Below are 21,770 nucleotides of genomic sequence, written 5' to 3' on the forward strand. Positions count from 1 at the left end.
AGAATGATGGCAAATGTCATGCATTTCTGCAGTAACCAGATTGAAACAAATAGAACATGTTTTATCATTCCAAACGCAGCTGATTGCAATTTCAGCTGAAAGCATACCCAAGTGTCCTGTTTTTAGTCTCCTTACCAAACAGACAAAAGAGGAAGGCTTTGGAATGATTTCGTTTGGAAACATGGATAAAGGAAGACAGCTTGGTGGGGAGAGAAGAGTAGCAAGGAGAGGGAGAATATGTGGAGGACAAAGGAGAGGAAGACCAAGGGTGGTGGTCTCTGATGAGATAAGGGCCACAATTATTGACCATGTTGTAAACCATGGTCTCTCTTTGAGAGAAGCTGGTTTAAGACTGCAACCAAATCTGCAGCGTTCAACAGTTGCATCAATAGTACAAATTTTCCGGCAAAACAACAGGTGAGATGTGCATCCTTCAATGATAATTGAAGTACGTATTACAGTACAATACAGTATGTTCACCTTTTTACATGTACTGACATTTTGAAATATATTGATTGTTTTGTGTTTTTCAGTAGGATTCAAAGGTTGTCTACCACAGGAGGGAGAGGAAGAATATTATCAGATGCTCAGGAAATTGTCATTGTTGACATGGTAATTGGCAACAATGCAATAAAACTGTGGAAAATGTGGGACAGAGTGCTGGCAGACAATATCACTTTTAGGACTGTGAATACGGTCAGCACAACGACAGTTCAAGGATGAAGCAGTTGTACACTGTACCCTTTGAGAGAAACGGTGAACGTGTGAAAGAACTCCTGTATCAATATGTCCAGGTAAGATGTCTGTTCAATAACCAAACAGGGTACATACACAGCTATGCATAATGTAAAGTACTGTAAAACTGTGGATTTACTGTATTTTAGAGATGTCATGACGTTGCCCTCTTTGGGTACAGCAAGCCCATCCCCCTCTCCCTAATTGCTGTACAGGATGAATGAGGAAAGATTAAATGAGACTAGCATGAGGTAAAATAAAGAATAAGTCATTAATCAGAGGACTAATTGATCAGATATTAAAATATCTGAAAAGGTATATTAGGAAAATTATAACTTTGTAATCTGAATATTTTCCTTGGTGCCCCGACTTCCTAGTTAATTACATTTGATTCATCAGTTTAATCGTGTAATAATAATTACAGAGAGTTATTTGATAAATAAGTCTTCAGTTTAATGATGCCAAAGACACGACAGAGAGTAATGGCGATGGAAGCCAGGCATAATGCACATACATTCATCTTTATGGATGAAGTTGGATTCAACCTGGCAAAAACACGCCGCAGGGGAAGAAATGTGATTGGACAGAGAGCAACCGTGGATGTCCCAGGCCAGAGAAGAGCTAACATCACAATTTGTTGGGCACTGTCCAATGATGGTTTGCTGTTACCCAAACCACTCATTGGCCCCTACAATACAGAGGCTTATTTATTTTCTGGATGACCTGCATAATGGACTTGTGCCAGCAGAGGAGAGAGGGGCAAGGAACTCCCTGCCATTGATGTTGTGTGGGATCATGTGGCATTCCATCACTCTGCTGCAGTCACAGACTGGTTTGCTGCACATCCCAGGATGTTAGTACTATTCCTGCCTCCATACTCCCCCTTCCTAAACCCCATAGAGGAGGTTTTCTCTGCGTGGAGGTGGAAGGTTTATGACCAACATCCACATGACCACATGTCCTTACTGGATGCCATGAATGCAGGGTGTGGAGACACTTCTCCTGAAGACTGCCAGGGTGTGGAGAAACTTCTCCTGAAGACTGCCAGGGTGTGGAGACACTTCTCCTGAAGACTGGCAGGGTGTGGAGACACTTCTCCTGAAGACTGGCAGGGTGTGGAGACACTTCTCCTGAAGACTGGCAGGGTGTGGAGACACTTCTCCTGAAGACTGCCAGGGTGTGGAGACTCTTCTCCTGAAGACTGCCAGGGTGTGGAGACACTTCTCCTGAAGACTGCCAGGGTGTGGAGACACTTCTCCTGAAGACTGGCAGGGTGTGGAGACACTTCTCCTGAAGACTGCCAGGGTGTGGAGACACTTCTCCTGAAGACTGGCAGGGTGTGGAGACACTTCTCCTGAAGACTGCCAGGGTGTGGAGACACTTCTCCTGAAGACTGGCAGGGTGTGGAGACACTTATCCTGAAGACTGCCAGGGTGTGGAGACACTTCTCCTGAAGACTGCCAGGGTGTGGAGACACTTCTTCTGAAGACTGGCAGGGTGTGGAGACACTTCTCCCGAAGACTGCCAGGGTGTGGAGACACTTCTCCTGAAGACTGGCAGGGTGTGGAGACACTTCTCCTGAAGACTGCCAGGGTGTGGAGACACTTCTCCTGAAGACTGGCAGGGTGTGGAGACACTTCTCCTGAAGACTGCCAGGGTGTGGAGACACTTCTCCTGAAGACTGCCAGGGTGTGGAGACACTTCTTCTGAAGACTGGCAGGGTGTGGAGACACTTCTCCCGAAGACTGCCAGGGTGTGGAGACACTTCTCCTGAAGACTGGCAGGGTGTGGAGACACTTCTCCCGAAGACTGCCAGGGTGTGGAGACACTTCTCCTGAAGACTGCCAGGGTTGGATTAGACATTCCAGAGGATACTTTCCAAGATGCATCGCCAGAGAAGACATAAGATGTGATGTTGATGAGAACTTGTGGCCAAATGCAGGAGAGAGGGAGAACTAGAACCCTCACAGTACTGAACAGTATGAGTGATCTGACTACAGGAAAAGGCAGGCAGAACAGGCCCCCATTAACATTGAAGGGGCTGTCGTGGAGTGGGTTGAGAGTTTCAAGTTCCTTGGTGTCCACATCACCAACAAACTATCATGGTCCAAACACACCAAGACAGTTGTGAAGAGGGCACGACAAAACCTATTCCCCCTCAGGAGACTGACCTGTGCCCCCGCACACTGACTCGGTACCCCCTGTATATAGCCTCGTTGTTTTATTGTGTTACTTTTTATTAGTTTTTACTTTAGTTTTTTTGTTAAATATTTTCTTAACTCTTCTTGAACTGCACTGTTGGTTAAGGGCTTGTAAGTAAGCATTTCACGGTAAGGTTTACACTTATTGTTTTTGGCGCATGTGACAAATACATTTTGATTTAATTTCATTTGAATAACCCCTCGCTTAGCTAATGTTAGCGAGCTAGCTAATTTCAGCCACCTAGCTAGAATTTGTAACATACTGTAACATACATTTAGCAAAATCATAACATATTGTAAATTTTTCAAATTTGGAACATATACTACGTATTGTAATTCACAACATTTCATATGAAATGTGTATTGGACATCCCCAAATGAATACATAACATATGAAACGTAACATATCATAACTAAATGGAGTGTTCGGATATCCATACAGAATAATACGTAACGCTCTGTGACCAGGTTGCAATATAGCATATTATTTGATAGATATGACAGCCTGTTGTGAGAGTTAGCTGTTTGACAATGTCAGAGCAGGGAAATCTATAAAACATCATAGATTAGGCACTGAATGTCTGGAGCAAGCCAGCCAGCCTTACTCTCCTGTAATGTATTTCTACAGTTCACATACAATAGGCTACATCCCTTATGGCAATGCATCCATTAACTTATCTATTAACTTTTCTGATTATCCATGTATCTAATAACAGTTTGAAAGTGTCCGAAATGGCACCCGTTGCCTTTATCGTGCACTACTTTTGACCAGACTAGGACAAAAGTGCACTACGGTGCAAACTATAGTGCACTTTTTAGTGAATAGGGTGCCATTTGGGAATCAACCTACATCCATCATCATCATCATGCCGGCCATTAATGCATGCATCTGATCCATGTGGCTAATAACAGTTTCTCTCTAAAGCAACAGTCCACTCCGCACAAAGCCTAAGATGTGATGTGAGCCGCCTGTGGACCATGAGGAATGTGCTGTGATGCTATGCTGTTGAACTCTGGTTCCAGTATGTTTTATAGCTGGGTCTCTGACCTAACATTGTGGAGGAGCCAAGGCTGTAAGAAATAAAGCTAGAGTCATGACAAGGTGAGAGTCAGTCCTTGCCCTTTAGGCCCCCATCTGTGGCTCGGAGACAGTCATTATCATCATCATGTCTTTAAGGTCAATAAAGAGTCTTTGTCAAGCTATTTGTCATGTCTGCTGCGTGCAGCATACTTATGGTTCAACATACTGAAACATTAGCCTCAGTCTGTTGTTTATAGGCTTTTATATGCTGTCTTATCTTTATTATTTTACTCTACAATCATGCAGTTGTAACTACACAATTAAGTAGGCAGAAGTGAGATTTTGTAGATATGTGTAATTTTCCAATATGGCTATATTTGTTTCTAGACCTCACATCAACGGTTAGGAATGCATCCCGTGTAATTCAGTTTGCGTCACTGTGTCACTGTGGACTCATTTATTTTTGCTTGGAATCCCATCTGTGCAGGAGGCAGAGCCTCATACAACGGACGCCCTTCGGTGGCACACCGGCAAGCCACTGGGGGCAGTCTAACATTGGTTCTTGAAACAGTTGTAGTGATATGGCAGTAGTGGAGGGGAGCGGGCAGTAACGAAGTCTGCACAGTTACAAATACTGAAAGTGTGTTTCGTACAAGAGGCAGATCCGCTGGATGTGGGTCTTGTCACCGATGAACCAGAAGAGCTCAGCTGCAGAATTCAAGACGAGACAAAAAAGCGCAGCCTCACTGCCTCAGGGCTACCTATCCTCGGTCTGGCTGGCGTCAAGGTGCGGGTACGAGAGAGTGAGCGCCCACTCGGTCAAACTATCTGACAAAATGACACCCCAATGACTCCGCACCTACCTTGGTAGAGACACATAGGTTGGGATGGCGAAGGAAACGAAAGGGAAAGGTAAGGTGCTCGGTTGAATACCTTTTTATATAGACTACCACATCTGCTCCGGTGTCAAAGCCTATGAGGTTAACAGGTAGCATGAGTCAACGTCTCGACCTAAATCATGTAAAAGGATGCCTGCGCGCTATAGCCCGTTGCCATTAGACAATCTGTTGGAATGCGTGATGTTTCAGTAGGCTATCCGAATAAAATGCAGCCCGTGTCCTCTGAGATGTTTGTCGAATGGTGTGTTTAGATCATTTTTGTCGATGTTGTCTGAGTATGCTTAATTCAAATTATTTTGACACATTTAAGGTGTGAAACCGTCATCCTTACCATTAACGGCAGGAAAAAGCGCGCACTAAATTTTGATTTGGACCTTGGAAATCACACACACACACACACACACACACACACACACACACACACACACACACACACACACACACACACACACACACAATATTATATATATTATATGAACATATCAAATTATTTGGGCAAACCCTTCTCATTTCCCGAGAGACTCAAACGCTCATTAGTCTTTGTTGACAAGCATGCATTCAAGGAATAATTTGCGTTCAAGGAAAAATTACATTGTTAGTGGATAGGCTATCATTAGTAGACACTTTTTGTCCTCACAAGTATTTAACAGTATGAAGTTGTGTGGTGTAAAAGTAAAACTGGACACAGGAGTTAATAAGCAGGTTGAAGTTTATTGTAATGAGTCTTGTCCTGGAGGCAGAAGTGAGCTATTTCCCCTTAGATAGACCAGCTGCAATGTCAAAATGTGTCTTAATTTAAGGTTAGACATTAGGGTTAGCAGTGTGGTTAGGGTTAAAATGAGATTTTATGACTTTTTGGCTGTGCCAGCTAGTGACCACCCTGCAGAGCTTCCACCAGAACAAGATTCATGATAAAAAATGCTAAGCTGCAGATGAGACAGTTAAATGAATGTTGTAATGAAGGTGTTATAACTGTTTTAACTGCATATTTTCATCATACTTGGTTTGTATCCAGTTGATCACCATGGGGTTCAATACCTTACTGACAGGGGAAGACTGGGACCAGAAATCAACCCTGGGATTTGTAACAAACTGGCCCATTTCTTTCCTCAATGCCCCCAAACCAGCCTATTTATTTCATTAAGGCCCCCACACGATCCCATTTTTTTGCTTGAGGCCCCTATTATTTACCAAATAATGATAATTTTGCACCCAAAAATGTCTGCAATACCAGATGGCCAGTCTACCCCTGCTTACTAAATCACCAATTGATACAATTGAAAGGAATGCAATATATCGAGGCTGCTATATAGCATTGCCCAGGGAGATGTGTTCTGTTGATTATGGAAATTGATAGCCTATTCATGATTCAGTGCATTTAATGAAATATTAAAAATTCAATGTAGACTAGTTGGTTCACCTTTTATAATGACATTCAGCATTCCACCTCAATCACCTTCAGTTGCACCTTGATAAACCTCATGGCTGGTGATGAAGGTGGCAAGGGAAGGTGATTGACGCGGTGGAATGCTGAATAAATGTTGCAGCTTAATGAATGTGTTTGAGGTAAAGGTAAAAACACAAGAAAGTATCTTGACTGTGTGTGAAATAGTTGGGCCCATCTTTGGTCTAATGAATTTAATTAGATAATGTTTGCATGACAGATTGTGTGCTGTCCAGCTCTATAGTGACTTCAACACATGACGCAATGGGCTTTGGACAGCATGGGTTGTGTGTGTGTGTGTCCCAAATTACACCCTATTCTCTATATAGTCCACTAGTTTAGACCAGGGCCCCTGGGGATCTGGTCAAAACTTGTGCACTATGTTGGGAATATAGGATGTAGACCATGTCAGATTTTGTCCAACTTTCCTCAGAGTGATAAAAGATTGAGCGTCTGGTGAGTTCTTTAGAGTGACCCAGTCAGACCCATCCTACTTTTTCATTCATCACAACACTCTCTGACAGCATTAGTTATGATTTTTGATTGTTTTGATATTTCATGCCTGTTCCATTATTTATTTAACCTCGACTCGGGAGACGTGACATACACTGGTTCTTTTCGTGGGATGAATGATAATAAAATACCCATTAGGCTCTTATCATCCAGTTTCAGTAAGTCAAGCAGTATCAAATTATACATGACTCTTGGGGGTGCCCAACGTCTCTTTTCGTTGTGCCCAACAGCGATGATTTTGTTATAGGGGTGCAATGATTTGTTATGTAGGTAATTAAAACCATGAAGTCAGGGTAGCAAGTTATTGAGGTTAGTTTAATTTATCTGATAGTCTCTGCTGATTGGACCATGATCTCATGAACTGAACACCAGAGACAGAATTAAAGTGCATACAATAAGGCCAAGTTACGGTCTTACCTAGTCTCGTTCACCCAGCCAGCTCCCTCTTGCCTAGGGATGTGGCTACTTTTTACCAGGCTTTTTGATAATGTCATTAAGATAGCCCTGAAATTAGTTTGACAATGCAAACAATACCATTTTAAGAATCTCCCTCACCACCTGCCTTACAGGAGGGAGGCTAATGTCCAACCAGGGGGGTACAAGTATCACGGTTAAGGTAAGACCCAAATGCAAACTGTGTCGAAGTAACAATTTATTACAGCAACAGGGGCAGGTAACCATCAAGGAAGGCAGGGGTTGATAATCCAGAGTAGTCGGGAAAAGGTACAGGATGGCAGGCAGGCTCAGGTCAGGCAGAGGTCGGTAATCCAGAGTAGTGGGGAAAAGGTACAGGATGGCAGGCAGGCTCAGGTCAGGCAGAGGTCGGTAATCCAGAGTAGTGGGGAAAAGGTACAGGATGGCAGGGAGGCTCAGGTCAGGCAGAGGTCGGTAATCCAGAGTAGTGGGGAAAAGGTACAGGATGGCAGGCAGGCTCAGGTCAGGCAGAGGTCGGTAATCCAGAGTAGTGGGGAAAAGGTACAGGATGGCAGGCTCAGGGTCAGGTCAGGCAGAGGTCGGTAATCCAGAGTAGTGGGGAAAAGGTACAGGATGGCAGGCAGGCTCAGGTCAGGCAGAGGTCGGTAATCCAGAGTAGTGGGGAAAAGGTACAGGATGGCAGGCGGGCTCAGGTCAGGCAGAGGTCGGTAATCCAGAGTAGTGGGGAAAAGGTACAGGATGGCAGGGAGGCTCAGGTCAGGCAGAGGTCGGTAATCCAGAGTAGTGGGGAAAAGGTACAGGATGGCAGGCTCAGGGTCAGGTCAGGCAGAGGTCGGTAATCCAGAGTAGTGGGGAAAAGGTACAGGATGGCAGGCAGGCTCAGGTCAGGCAGAGGTCGGTAATCCAGAGTAGTGGGGAAAAGGTACAGGATGGCAGGCGGGCTCAGGTCAGGCAGAGGTCGGTAATCCAGAGTAGTGGGGAAAAGGTACAGGATGGCAGGGAGGCTCAGGTCAGGCAGAGGTCGGTAATCCAGAGTAGTGGGGAAAAGGTACAGGATGGCAGGCAGGCTCAGGTCAGGCAGAGGTCGGTAATCCAGATTAGTGGGGAAAAGGTACAGGATGGCAGGCTCAGGGTCAGGTCAGGCAGAGGTCGGTAATCCAGAGTAGTGGGGAAAAGGTACAGGATGGCAGGCAGGCTCAGGGCGGGAGCAGAGGGAAAAATGCTGGTAGGCTTGACGAAACAAAACGAACTGGCAACAGACAAACAGAACAGAGGTATAAATACAAAGGAGGTTGGGGAAGATAGGCAACACCTGGAGGGGGGTGGAGATGAACACAAAGACAGGTGAAACAGATCAAGGTGTGACAGTACCCCACCCCCTCCCAGGGATGCCACCTGGCGTCCTACCTGGGCGCATACCTTGTTGAGCAGGGTACCGGCGTTGGAACTCAGATGAGGCCTGGGTCCCTGGCAGGATGTCCCTAGCGGAGACCCAGCACCTCTCCTCTGGGCCATAACCCTCCCAGTCAACCAGGTACTGGAATCCCCTGCCCCGAGGTCAAAGGAGGTCCCGGCTTCCGGGGGTGTAGCCACGGGGCTATTGCGGCGCACCAAACATCTGGCATGGTACATCCTGGTACATCTCAGAGGTCCTGGTACCCCTCTTGACTGGTGGAGAGGTCAGGGGCAATTTCCAAGCCCCCAGTAAGACGTGATGGGGCAAGCAGAGCTGACTTCAGGCAATGAGTGTGGCAGAATGGGCTCCAGCCGACAAGCATGTACAGCGCTCTAACATCCATGGGAATGGAGTGGGGTTGAGTGGGGATAACCAGCTCGGACACCAGGGTAACATCCATGAGACTCATATCAGCCCCCGAGTCGATGAGTACCTGGAGAGACTTGGACTGGACTTGGACTTGGACTCCCCACAGCAGGATGGCATGGAGAGGGGGGCAAGTAAGGGGATAATAACAATTATCTTTAAGACCCACCAGAGTGCTCTCTCCAACGAATGAGCTAGGTCTCTTGAAGGGACAGGTAGACACAAAATGACCAGCAGTACAGCAATACAGACAACTCTGGGTGTCAAGTCTGTGTACGCGATCGGCTGGAGACAACCTAGCCCTGCATTGGCTCGGGAAGAGGTGAATCGGTAGTGTTTGGAGGCTCTTGGAGGAACTCGGGTAAGCTCAGATCATCTCGGGGACATAGACGTCGGGAACGTCCGGAGTTCATCAGATGCAAGGTGGGATCCTTGAGTGAGCGATTGGGACCGCTATCAGACCTTTTCTCCCTCCTACGTTCCCGTATCTTATAGTCGATCCGGATGGTTAAGGTGATGAGTGAGTTGAGATCTGTCGGTAGTTCCCGGGCTGCAAGCTAGTCCTTTATTTCGTCCGATAATCCGTGCAGGAACGTGTCGAACAGCTCTTCCGGTATCCAGGCACCCTCCATTCTCTATGCTAGCGTGTGGAAATCCACTGCATAGTCTGCCACACCGAGGGAGTCCTGCCGAAGCTGGAGTAGCTTCCGGGCAGTCTCTCTCCCAGACTCCGCCACGAATCCCTCCAGACTAAAGCATATGGCCGACTGTTGTTCCCATACTGCCGTAGCCCAGGCGAGGGCCCTCCCGGACATCAGCGTGATGAGGTATGCTATCTTAGAGCTGTCCGAGGGGAAGGAGGAAGGCTGCAGCTCCATGACGAGGGAACACTGAGCGAGAAACGCCCGACAGGTGCCCGAGTCTACATTGAAGCGCTCCGGGGAGGTAAGGCAGGCTCAGGGTCAAGGCAGGCAGAAAGGTCAAAACCGGGAAAAACAGAAACAAATGAGAGACAGGCGCAGAGGTGAAAACCGCTGGTAGGCTTGACGAAACAAAAGGAACCTGGCAACACACAAGCAGAAAACACAGGTATAAATACACAGGGGATAGTGGGGGAAGATGAGCGACACCTGGAAGGGGGTGGAGACAAGCACAAAGACAGGTGAAACTAATCAGTGCGTGACAACAGGAAGTACACAACGGCTTTGAGATGTGATCCTATAAATACCACAAAAAAGACTTCCCAATGCACTTGAACAAAACAGCTTGCTAGAGTAACATGCACTTACGCCACTGACTGCTGACTGAAACACAGTGTGTTTGTGTTCCAAATTACACCCCATTCTCTTTATAGTGCACTACCTTTGACCAAGGCTCTGACCAAAATAATAGGGTGACATTTGGGACACATACACAATGATAGTATATTTTGAACCAGCCCAGGTGTTAGGAGAGGAAGCTCAGCTCTGTATAGTAGAAACCTATCCAGATCACATGCAAGCCATGTCCCAATTGCATCTGCTAATTTATTGAATCAGCTCAATTAGCAGTTGATTCGATGAGTAAAGAGAGATGCAATGGAAGGGAATGAAAGTGAGAGACAGAGAGCGATAGATAGATTAATAGATAGATAGATAGATACATAGATAGATACATTTTGAGAGTTCATAAACCACTGGGAATTAACTGATTGAATCTATATTGTTTCCACATCATCTCAACAAAATAATTCAATATGATGTCGTTGCATCAACATGGAAAACTGATTGAATTTGCAACAAGCCATCAACGTAATGGAATTTCATATTTTTTTTCAACCAACTTTTAACCTAAATTCAATGACATGGTGAAATGTTTTGTTGAATTGACGTTAGTTGATTACTCAACCAAAATTAAATCAAAACTAGACGTTGAAATGACATCTGTGCCCAGTGGGAAATTTGTTCTTAGGAGGTTAGTAGTTCTCAGTACATTGTAACAGGAAGCGTTTCACTCTGTCACTAGTTGTGTAGTGCAGATGATTCATGACATGCTGTAATATGGTTGAGAGGAATGCATTGCTCACCAGTTTGTAATTGACAATAGATTTATTTGAAACCATTACAGACTAATTTTAATGTAAGTAGCTGTAACTGGAGTCCTTTCTCCAGTTTGTCATAATAGTCACACTATGATGTGAATGATTATCCCCCACTGAGCTAAAGGCAAATCTATGACCACAGCCATCATTACAGCCATGCTCGCTGTTCTGCTCATGAAGATTATTTGAACCCTGCAATGTTTGGACACGCTGGTACAAGATTGATGGCAAACTGCAATATGTATTTCTCCATGGTATATTTTCATTAAATATTGTTGCACCCTTGACTGTAGTGTGTAATCTCTGTGTCAGTGTTCTTTGTAGATAGGATCTTTTTTTATCCTTTTGGTTTCTTTACAGTAAAACAACTTGGCCTTGATATAGACTTTATTGTAATCTTACATTCACACTCATTCTTCTTATCTGCTTCATCGTTACTTGAGATCTGCTTTCTTTCATGACCAAAAAGCAGCTGGGGACCAGTAAGGAAAATTCCTTCTTGATAAGAGGAGATGGGAACATCCATTTTGTTTTTAGCAGAGGCTCTACCAAACATGCCATATCATATCTACTTGGGACATGATGATACAGCATTTCTGTTTCAACTTCTCCTTAAAACATTATCTCCTCATTGAAGTGAAGAGCATCAGAGGTTTAGGGGTTACATGCAGTCTTTCACTCTTCAGAATCCACTTGATCAAGACCCTAGGTAGGAGATAGAAGGACACTTCAGGCAGGTTCAGTGTCCTCCGTAATTATTGTTGTTTTGGCTCTGTACTCCAGCACATTGGATATGAAATGAAGACGCACAAATATTATACCCCCCAGACATGCAAACCTCTCACGATTACAATAACAGGAGAGGTTAGCATTTTTGGGGAATGATATTTGTGCTTTTGTAACTCATAATTATTCACGATTCAGTCAGGACTATCCGTAATCATAGTAGCATCCACATTAATGCCATATCCAAATTAAATCTAGAATCGGCTTCCTATTTCGCAACAAAGCCTCCTTCACTCACGCCACCAAACATACCCTCGTAAAATTGACTATCCTACCGATCCTCAAATTCGGCCATTTACAAAACAGCTTCCAATACTCTACTCAGCAAACTGGTTGCAGTCTATCACAGTGCCATCCCTTTTGTCACCAAAGCCCATTATACCACCCACCACTGTGACCTGTATGCTCTAGTCGGCTGGCCCTCGCTACATATGTGTCACCAGACCCACTGACTCCAGGTCATCTATAAGTCTTTGCTAGATAAAGCTCCGCCTTATCTCAGCTCACTGGTCACGATAACAACACCCACCCGTAGCACGCGCTCCAGCAGGTATATTTCACTGATCATCCCCAAAGCCAACACCTCCTTTTGCCGCCTTTCCTTCCAGTTCTCTGCTGCCAATGACTGGAACGAATTGCAAAAATTGCCGAAGCTGGAGACTTGTATTTTTATCACTAACTTTAAACATCAGCTATCTGAGCAGCTAACCGATCGCTGCAGTTGTACATACCCCATCTGTAAATAGCCCACCCAATCTACCTACCTCATCCCCATATTGTTTTTATTTACTTTTCTGCTTCCTTGTACACCAGTATTTCTACTATCACCATCTGTTCATCTATCACTCCAGTGTTAATTTGCTAAATTGTAATTACTTCGCTATTATGGCCTATTTATTGTCTTAAGGAATAATGGTCTGGGGCTGTTTTTCATGGTTTGGGCTAGGCCCCTTACTTCCAGTGAAGGGAACTCTTAACGCTACAGCATTAAATGACATTCTAGACGATTCTGTATTTCCAACTTTGTGGCAACAGTTTGGGGAAGGCCCTTTCCTGTTTCAGAATGACAATGTCCCCATGCACAAAGTGGGGTCCATACAGAAATTGTTTGTCGAGATCGGTGTTGAAGAACTTAACTGGCATGCACAGAGCCCTGACCTCAACCCTATTGAACACCTTTGGGATGAATTGGAACACCGACTGTGAGCTAGAGCTAATCACCCAACATCAGTGCTCGACCTCATTAATTCCCTTGTGGCTGAATGGAAGCAAGTCCCTGCAGTAATGTTCCAATATCTAGTGGAAAGCCTCCTAGACGAGTGGAGGCTGTTATAGCTGCAAAGGGGGGATCAACTCCATATTAATGCCCATGATTTTGGAATGAGATGTTCGACGAACAGGTGACCACATACTTTTGGTCATGTAGTGTAGTTTTTGGGTGAAATTTTCTTTAATAGGCTAAATGTATTGTGTTTCAAAGGTGATATTGGATCGTGTTTGGTTGTCAAAGCAGCAAAATATCAACATTTGTAGGAGATTTATGTTCTGTTTGGATAGTTCCATCTCTGTTATGTGCCTTTTACTGAGGAGTGGCTTCCGTCTGGCCACTCTACCATAAAGGCCTGATTGGTGGAGTGCTGCAGAGATGGTTGTCCTTCTGGAAGGTTCTCCCATCTCCACAGAAGAACTCTGGAGCTCTTTCAGAGTGACCATCGAGTTCTTGGTCACCTCCCTGACCAAGGTCCTTCTCTCCCGATTGCTTAATTTGGCCGGGCGGCCAGCTATCGGAAGAGTATTGGTGCTTCCAAACTTCTTCCGTTTAAGAATGATGGAGGCCACTGTGTTTTTGGGGACCTTCAATGCTGCAGACATTTTTTGGTACCCTTCCCCAGATCTGTGCCTCGACACAATCCTGTCTCAGAGCTCTACGGACAATTCCTTCAACCTTATGGCTTGATTTTTGCTCTGACATGCACTGTCAACTATCAACTGTTGTAATGTAACAAAATGTGGAAATAGTCAAGGAGTCTGAATACTTTCCGAATGCACTGTATGTAATGTTTGTCTACAAATTAATCATTGATATGTTGCATTCACGTCTCCATCTCAACCAAAAGTTAATTAAGAGGACTAAATCAAATCAAACTTTAAATGCATTTAGTCCTATTCTTTAACTTTGATGTTAGGTTGAGATAGAGATGTGAATCCAACATATCAATTATTAATTTATAGACAAACTGGAATTAAAGCCAGACTGCCATTGGCACAGATGGAACTATCCAAGCAGAAGATGAATCTCTTTCAAATGTTGATATTTTGGTACATTCACAACCAAACACAATCCAATTTCACTTTTGAAATACAATACATTTTTCCTATTAAAAGGAAATTCCACCCAAAATTTATATTTTGGTATTTGTTTAATTAGTCCATTGTTGATATAGTCCCAAAATGATTTGCATATCAGCAATCAAGTTTTCAAGATGTATAACTTTCAAAATACAGAAATACAGTCGATATTAACTGGAATTAAAGCCAGACTAAGTCATTGGCACAGATGGAACTATCCAAGAAGAAGATACATCTTCAAATGTTGATATTTGGTGTGATAAAGTATGGTCATATTTCATTTGCTCTGTGAAACACCCTTTGGAATGATTTTCATAGCAATAGTGAATATATTTCTTTTTCAGTGGAGATCTCTCGACAACCATTCTCACGATAGCACATTGGTAATAGTCAGTGACCATTATCAAAGCTAAGTAGGGCTTGGTTAAAACCCTGGATGGGAGGCTAAAGTGTAGCTATGGATACATCAGTTCTCCACTAGGATGTGCTGCCCAGCCTATATATTTTTTTCCTATATTGGAAATAACATTGACGATCTGACATTGTTTTAAAGGTACAAATTCCACATATTTTATACAAAGTTTATCTATGTTGAAATTTGGTTACGATAATACCATTATGTTGTGGTTGAAATTTCACCTTCAAAACAACAGTCTATGTTTTTTCCACGTCACAATACGTTGAGAAATTACATTGAGTCAACGTTGAGTGAACCATTGTGTGCCCAGTGCGAAGGCCCTTATCCAACTGATTAGTTTCTACCTCGATGAAAGTCGAAACATAGCCGTGCTTTTCAGCTTCATGTACCGGTAAATTGAACTGGTCACAGTTGAATTGTTTACATTTTCATTTGATTATTATGTCTGAATCTCAAAGGCTTTTGTCAGTCCGCAGACAATTAAGCACAGAGACACCAGACAGTCCTTGTCTTCTGTGATTCCTGTTCGTAACACAACCTAGTAAGACCATTTCACTGTTAAAGAAAAGTTTAAGAGGCGAGATGGTGATTATCACAGAAATGACGGTTGAGCAGACAAGTAGCTTTTGTCCTCAGAACTCATTTGAGAAAGTAAGCAGTGCCATCAATAACCCAGACAAACACTTTCCCTAGATAACATTGTTTTCTGCATTAATGGCTTCAGCTCACATCGTTACTGTAATTATCTGATAGTTTTGTTCTTTCATTTATTTTCAGGCATACTCAACATAATAAACTCTGCTTATTGATAAGATCCAAATTGAAAGCGGAAGAAGAATCAAGACCAATGATCACAGTTGAATAAATTAATTTAGAAAGTAATTACGTAGTTTGGTTAATTCTGTATATCTTCTCTGGCAGCTTTGCTGTGTGATGTGCTGAATAATTTAGTGACATTCCTCTGTTCTTCTCAGTCCTCAAACATGTCTTCAGTTTCTCAAACAGCTACCAGCTGCCAACCTGACTGGCTGACAGTGGACTGAAGGACTCAAGGACATTCAGAGACTTGTCCCGAAGCCACTCCTATGTTGTCTTGGCTGTATGCTATGGGTCGTTGTCCTATTGGAACGTGAATCTTCGCCCCAGTCTGAGGTCCTGAGCACTCTGGAGCATGTTTTCATTAAGAATCTATCTCTGTACTTTGCTCCGATCATATTTCCCCCGATCCTGACTAGTCTCCCAGTCCCTGCCGCTGAAAAACATCCCGCAGCATGATGCTGCCACCACCATGCTTCACCGTAGGGATGGTGCCACGTTTCCTCCAGACGTGACGCTTGGCATTCAGACCAGAGAATCTTGTTTCTCATGGTCGGAGAGTCTTTCGGTGCCTTTTGGAAAACTCCAAGTGGACTGTCATGTGCCTTTTACTGAGGAGTGGCTTCCGTCCGGCCACTCTACCATAAAGGCCTGATTGGTGGAGTGCTGCATAGATGGTTGTCCTTCTGGAAGGTTCTCCCATCTCCACAGAGGAATTCTGGAGCTCTTTCAGAGTGACCATCGGGTTTTTGGTCACCTCCCTGACCAAGGCCCTTCTCCCCCGATTGTTCAGTTTGGCCAGGCGGCCAGCTATAGAAAGAGTATTGGTGGTTCCAAACTTCTTCCATTTAAGAATGACGGAGGCCTCCGTGTTCTTGGGGACCTTCAATGCTGCAGACATTTTGGTACACTTCCCCAGATCTGTGCCTCGACACAATCCTGTCTCAGAGCTCTACGGACAATTCCTTCAACCTCATGACTTGATTTTTGCTTTGACATGCACTGTCAACTGTCAAAACTTAACAAAACGAGGAAATAGTCAAGTGGTCTGTATATGTAATGTGCAGCTGCTGTAACTTGTAACTTCGATGAGGGGAGGCAGTGATACCCCCCCCCATCGCCTCCCTCTCTCTCTCTCGCTCTTTCTCGTACCTTAGAGGGAGAGCTCAGTCTCACAACCACTCATGTTTGCTACTTCAATCACTACGTTGTTGCCAGAAAAATTATAGATATGCCTGGCTGACTCTCAACCAACAAATTACAAATTACAATGCCAAACAGTTTAAGTGTTACCTTTTTGATAGATTTTCACAATTATTTTTTCCATGTATTATTTATGTATCTTTTGCAACCTCATGTAAGCCCTCAAATAGCCCTATTGTCCATGGAATATTTGAGCCATGAAGACATTTGTCATTTTCCAATAACTGACGGTTATCATCTAATGTTACAATCTTATGTCGCATCAGTGAAATCTTAGGGTTATTCTATTCAGCAGTGCTGCCAATTGCTCAACAAGCTGCGGCAGCATAGTGTCTCCTAAACTCTACTCAGGCGTGTGATAATAAATTCAGACCTTAACCTCAGTTATTTATTCAAGCATGCTAAATAGTGTTAATTAGAATTTAATGGCTGTTTGTCATGAGGAAGCACACAGGCACTGGGTTGTCGAGCACTGCCTGTATACCTAACCGGGAGCCTGAAGCTGGCTGGCTGGCTGGCTGGGGAGGGAGGGAGGGAGCGGGAGTGAGAGAGGGAGAGAGAGAGAGAGAGAGAGAGAAAGCGAGAGAGAGGGATAGATAGAGAGAGAGAACAGCACTTTACAGTAGCAGCCTTTGCCTCAAACTACAGCTGGGATAGACGTGGCTTTTTTAGTAACATTTTAGAGGAAGGGTTTTTATCATTCCCATGTTAGTCTCTCTCAGATATCTTCAATATGGACCACAGATGCTGGTGGTTACTTACCGATAAGGGAATATACTTTAGAGTATGTCTGTAATGCCTTTTGGATTACTTCATCGCCTACATAAGCTCACTAATGCCGCTCATTTCATTTAAAAACTACTTGAGCAATTTCTCCCCACTCTCACTCTTGATATGCGTCATCAGAGGAAAAAAGTATATGTTGAAATCCTGGTCCTGTGCCATATTATACACTCACAGTCCCTCCTCCCCCATTAGATGTGGCCATTAGGCATCATGCTAAAGCAGGAGGGTAGGTCTGATAGGTCTGTTGTCAGAGCTAAGCTATGGAGCAGACCCCTGCACACTCTCTGCCCCTCACTGGGCTCTCATTTGTCAATGTAAAACTCACTACCACTGACCCTGCCTATGTCTGTAGTGAACCTCAGCACGTATGTGACCTTTGCTAGGTAGGGAGAAGTCCGGGCAGTATACTGTAGGTATTGAGTGAGATTTTTTATCAAATGGCAGATTAAGCAGGTTACTATATAAAGACGTTTGTGCATTCTGCTGTCTCCCTGGAACTGCAAAGCAAACTATTATCAAAACAAAAGTATCTACAGGGATGAGATCTTGCGGGTGTGTGGGTATTCCATGTGGAAGGTTACAACTGAGCGATTTAGCACATTTGATGGGGAGATCACTCTCCTCCCCTTTTCCCCAGACCTCTCTTTTGCACTATTTTTTCTTTGGCTGTGGAAATTGATTTTAATTGTGTGTTAAAATGGGATTTAATAAATCAGAAGATGTTAATGAGTATGTCCAATCCACAGAAGACCGGATGGATCTCCTCATTATTTAACTTTGCCGCCCTCCACCTTAGCCTGGTTGCAAGTCTGTCTTTGTTCTTTTGCCAACTCATTGTATTGTCATGCGAATTGACAATTTCCCCCTCTACAAATCATAGTCACAAATCACAGAGTCAGAGCACATTCATACAAAATGTTCTGTATTCTACATATTACACCCTGTTTGTGTGGGATTCAACACATGTCCAGTGAACATGTGAACCAGACCCAAGTGCTCTTTCTACTCTGTGTTGAGAAGAAAAGAACATACCCAGCAAACCAAAATTGGTTTTGTGAAAGTTCCCAGAACATTCGTTAGGCGCAGCAAATGTTCTCATAACATAAAACTGTCCAGTTGAGTACAGAATGTTGATATAAAATATTTGCCTGATGTTGCAAAAACTTTCCTAGAACGCATTTAATGTGTTATTTAAAGGTTCCCAGAATGTTTCATTATGTTGTGGGAACAGTCTGGTGAGAACACTGTTGGGACATCACAAAACATATGTTCACAAAAGCAAAAAATATTATCTTTAACCTGAACAAATATGCTATAAATGTCATAAAATCTGACTCATTTGGAAATTGTGGAACATTGTGCAAAATTGTGGAGATGTTCTATGCAACCTTTGTGAATATCAAAATGAGGAAAATGATGACGGAGATGAGTGAAGAGTCAGATCACAGTAAGGGTTCAGGACGTTGGAGCGACAGACAGAGAGAGAATGAGGGCCAGGCAGAGGGTGAGCAGTTTTCCTGAAGAGAGCTGCATTTTGTTATAAGGAGATTACTGTATGTTCCTGATTAAAAGGGATTTACAGTAAATCTATGGGTTCTGAGTAGCCCAGATGCAGAGGGTCCGGACATTATCCCTCAGGGGTGCTGAGTTTCCCCCTAATGGCTTGTGAGGAGTTCTTGCTGGGCCAATTCTCGATTTATGCACCACAGTATGATCAAGGCCAGGGTTTCTAACAACAGAAAAATGTACTGAGAACTCCCATGTACCATCCACACACACACAAAAAAAATCTCACTTTTTCTAGTCTTTACTATGGTGAACTCCATTATAAAGAAGAGACTGTGAGTGTGAATCCCATTGAAATAATAATACAATACAAAGTGCATCTCCCAAAGCTCTTCACATATTATTCAGCTCTATTTATATGAATCTATCTTTATTTGTTTGTAAATCTTCTCCAAATTCTTGTTTTACATCTGATGATAGGGAACAACAAAAGTCATACGGATATACTGAATATACAGTACCAGTCAAAAGTTTTTCTTTATTTTACTATTTTCCTCATGGTGTAAAAAATAGTGAAGACATCAAAACTATGAAATAACACACATGGAATCATGTGGTAACCAAAAAAGTGTTAAACAAATCAAAATATATTTTATATTTGAGATTCTTCAAAGTAGCCACCCTTTTCCTTGATGACAGCATTGCACACTCTTGCCATTCTCTCAACCAGCTTCATGAGGTAGTCACCTGGAATGCATTTCAATTAACAGGTGTGCCTTGTTAAAAGTTAATTTGTGGAATTTCTTTCCTTCTTAATGTGTTTTGACCCAATTGTGACAAGGTAGGGGTGGTATACAGGAGATAGCCCTATTTGGTAAAAGACTAAGTCCATATTATGGCAAGAACAGCTCAAATAAGCAAAGAGAAACTACAGTCCATCATTACTTTAAGACATGAAGGTCAGTAAATCCAGAAAATGTTCTTCATGTGCAGTCGCAAAAAACATCAAGTGCTATGATGAAACTGGCACCCATGAGGACCGCCACAGGAAAGGAAGACCCAGAGTTACCTCTGCTGCAGAGGATAAGTTCATTAGAGTTACCAGCCTCAGAAATCGGCAATTAAATGCTTCACAGAGTTCAAGTAACAGACTCATCTCAGACACATCTCAACATCAACTGTACAGAGGAGACGGCGTGAATCAGGCCTTCATGGTCAAATAGCCAAGAAACCACTACTGAAGGACATCAATATGAGGAAGAGACTTGCTTGGGCCAAGAAACACAAGCAATGGACATTAGACCGGTGGAAATCTGTCCCTTGGTCTGAGGAGTACAAATGTGCGATTTTTGGATCCAACCGCCATGTATTTGTGAGACGCAGAGTAGGTGAACAGATTATCTCTGCATGTGTGGTTCCCACTGTGAAATATGGAGGAGAAGGTGTAATTGTGTGTGGGTGGTTTACTGGTAACACTGTCTGTGATTTATTTAGAATTCAAGGCACACTTAACCAGCATGGCTACCACAGCATTCTGCAGCGATACGCCATCCCATCTGGTTTACACTTAGTGAGACTGTAATTTGTTTTTCAACAGGACAATGACACAAAACACACCTCCAGGCTGTGTACGGGTTATTTGACCAAGAAGGAGAGTGATGGAGTGCTGCATCAAATCAAATCAAATCAAATTTATTTATATAGCCCTTCGTACATCAGCTGATATCTCAAAGTGCTGTACAGAAACCCAGCCTAAAACCCCAAACAGCAAGCAATGCAGGTGTAGAAGCACGGTGGCTAGGAAAAACTCCCTAGAAAAGCCAAAACCTAGGAAGAAACCTAGAGAGGAACCAGGCTATGTGGGGTGGCCAGTCCTCTTCTGGCTGTGCCGGGTAGAGATTATAACAGAACATGGCCAAGATGTTCAAATGTTCATAAATGACCAGCATGGTCGAATAATAATAAGGCAGAACAGTTGAAACTGGAGCAGCAGCACGGCCAGGTGGACTGGGGACAGCAAGGAGTCATCATGTCAAGTAGTCCTGGGGCATGGTCCTAGGGCTCAGGTCAGTTGAAACTGGAGCAGCAGCACGGCCAGGTGGACTGGGGACAGCAAGGAGTCATCATGTCAGGTAGTCCTGGGGCATGGTCCTAGGGCTCAGGTCCTCCTCCGAGAGAAGGAGAGAATTAGAGAACGCACACTTAGATTCACACAGGACACCGAATTGGACAGGAGAAGTACTCCAGATATAACAAACTGACCCCAGCCCCCCGACACATAAACTACTGCAGCATAAATACTGGAGGCTGAGACAGGAGGGGTCAGGAGACACTGTGGCCCCACCCGAGGACACCCCCGGACAGGGCCAAACAGGAAGGATATAACCCCACCCACTTTGCCAAAGCACAGCCCCCACACCACTGGAGGGATATCTTCAACCACCAACTTACCATCCTGAGACAAAGCTGAGTATAGCCCGCAAAGATCTCCGCCACGGCACAACCCAAGGGGGGGGGCGCCAACCCAGACAGGATCAGATGACCTGGCCTCCACAATCACCAACCACAACCCAATTGAGATGGTTTGGGATGAGTTGGACCGCTGAGTGAAGGAAAAGCAGCCAACAAGTGCTCAGCATATGCGGGAACTCCTTCAAGACTGTTAGAAAAGAATTCCAGGTGAAGCTGTTTGAGAGAATGCCAAGAGTGTGCAAAGCTGTCATCAAGGAAAAGGGTGGCTACTTTGAAGAATCTAA

At 43.9% G+C, this 21,770-nt stretch overlaps 1 protein-coding gene across 1 annotated transcript in view; it reads left to right on the forward strand.

The window, feature by feature from the left end:
• Positions 1–4,558: 4,558 nt before the first annotated feature.
• The window catches only part of LOC135546459 (membrane-associated phosphatidylinositol transfer protein 3-like), a 156,586-nt gene continuing 139,374 nt past the window's right edge, over positions 4,559–21,770 (forward strand). Inside the window, exon 1 of the mRNA XM_064974895.1 lies at positions 4,559–4,869. Within this exon, the coding sequence (XP_064830967.1) occupies positions 4,845–4,869 (25 nt within the window). The 5' untranslated portion in view covers positions 4,559–4,844. The remainder of the gene's footprint in view (positions 4,870–21,770) is intronic.

The sequence above is a fragment of the Oncorhynchus masou genome, chromosome 9 (genome assembly GCF_036934945.1).
Source record: "Oncorhynchus masou masou isolate Uvic2021 chromosome 9, UVic_Omas_1.1, whole genome shotgun sequence".
Lineage (NCBI taxonomy): Eukaryota > Metazoa > Chordata > Actinopteri > Salmoniformes > Salmonidae > Oncorhynchus > Oncorhynchus masou.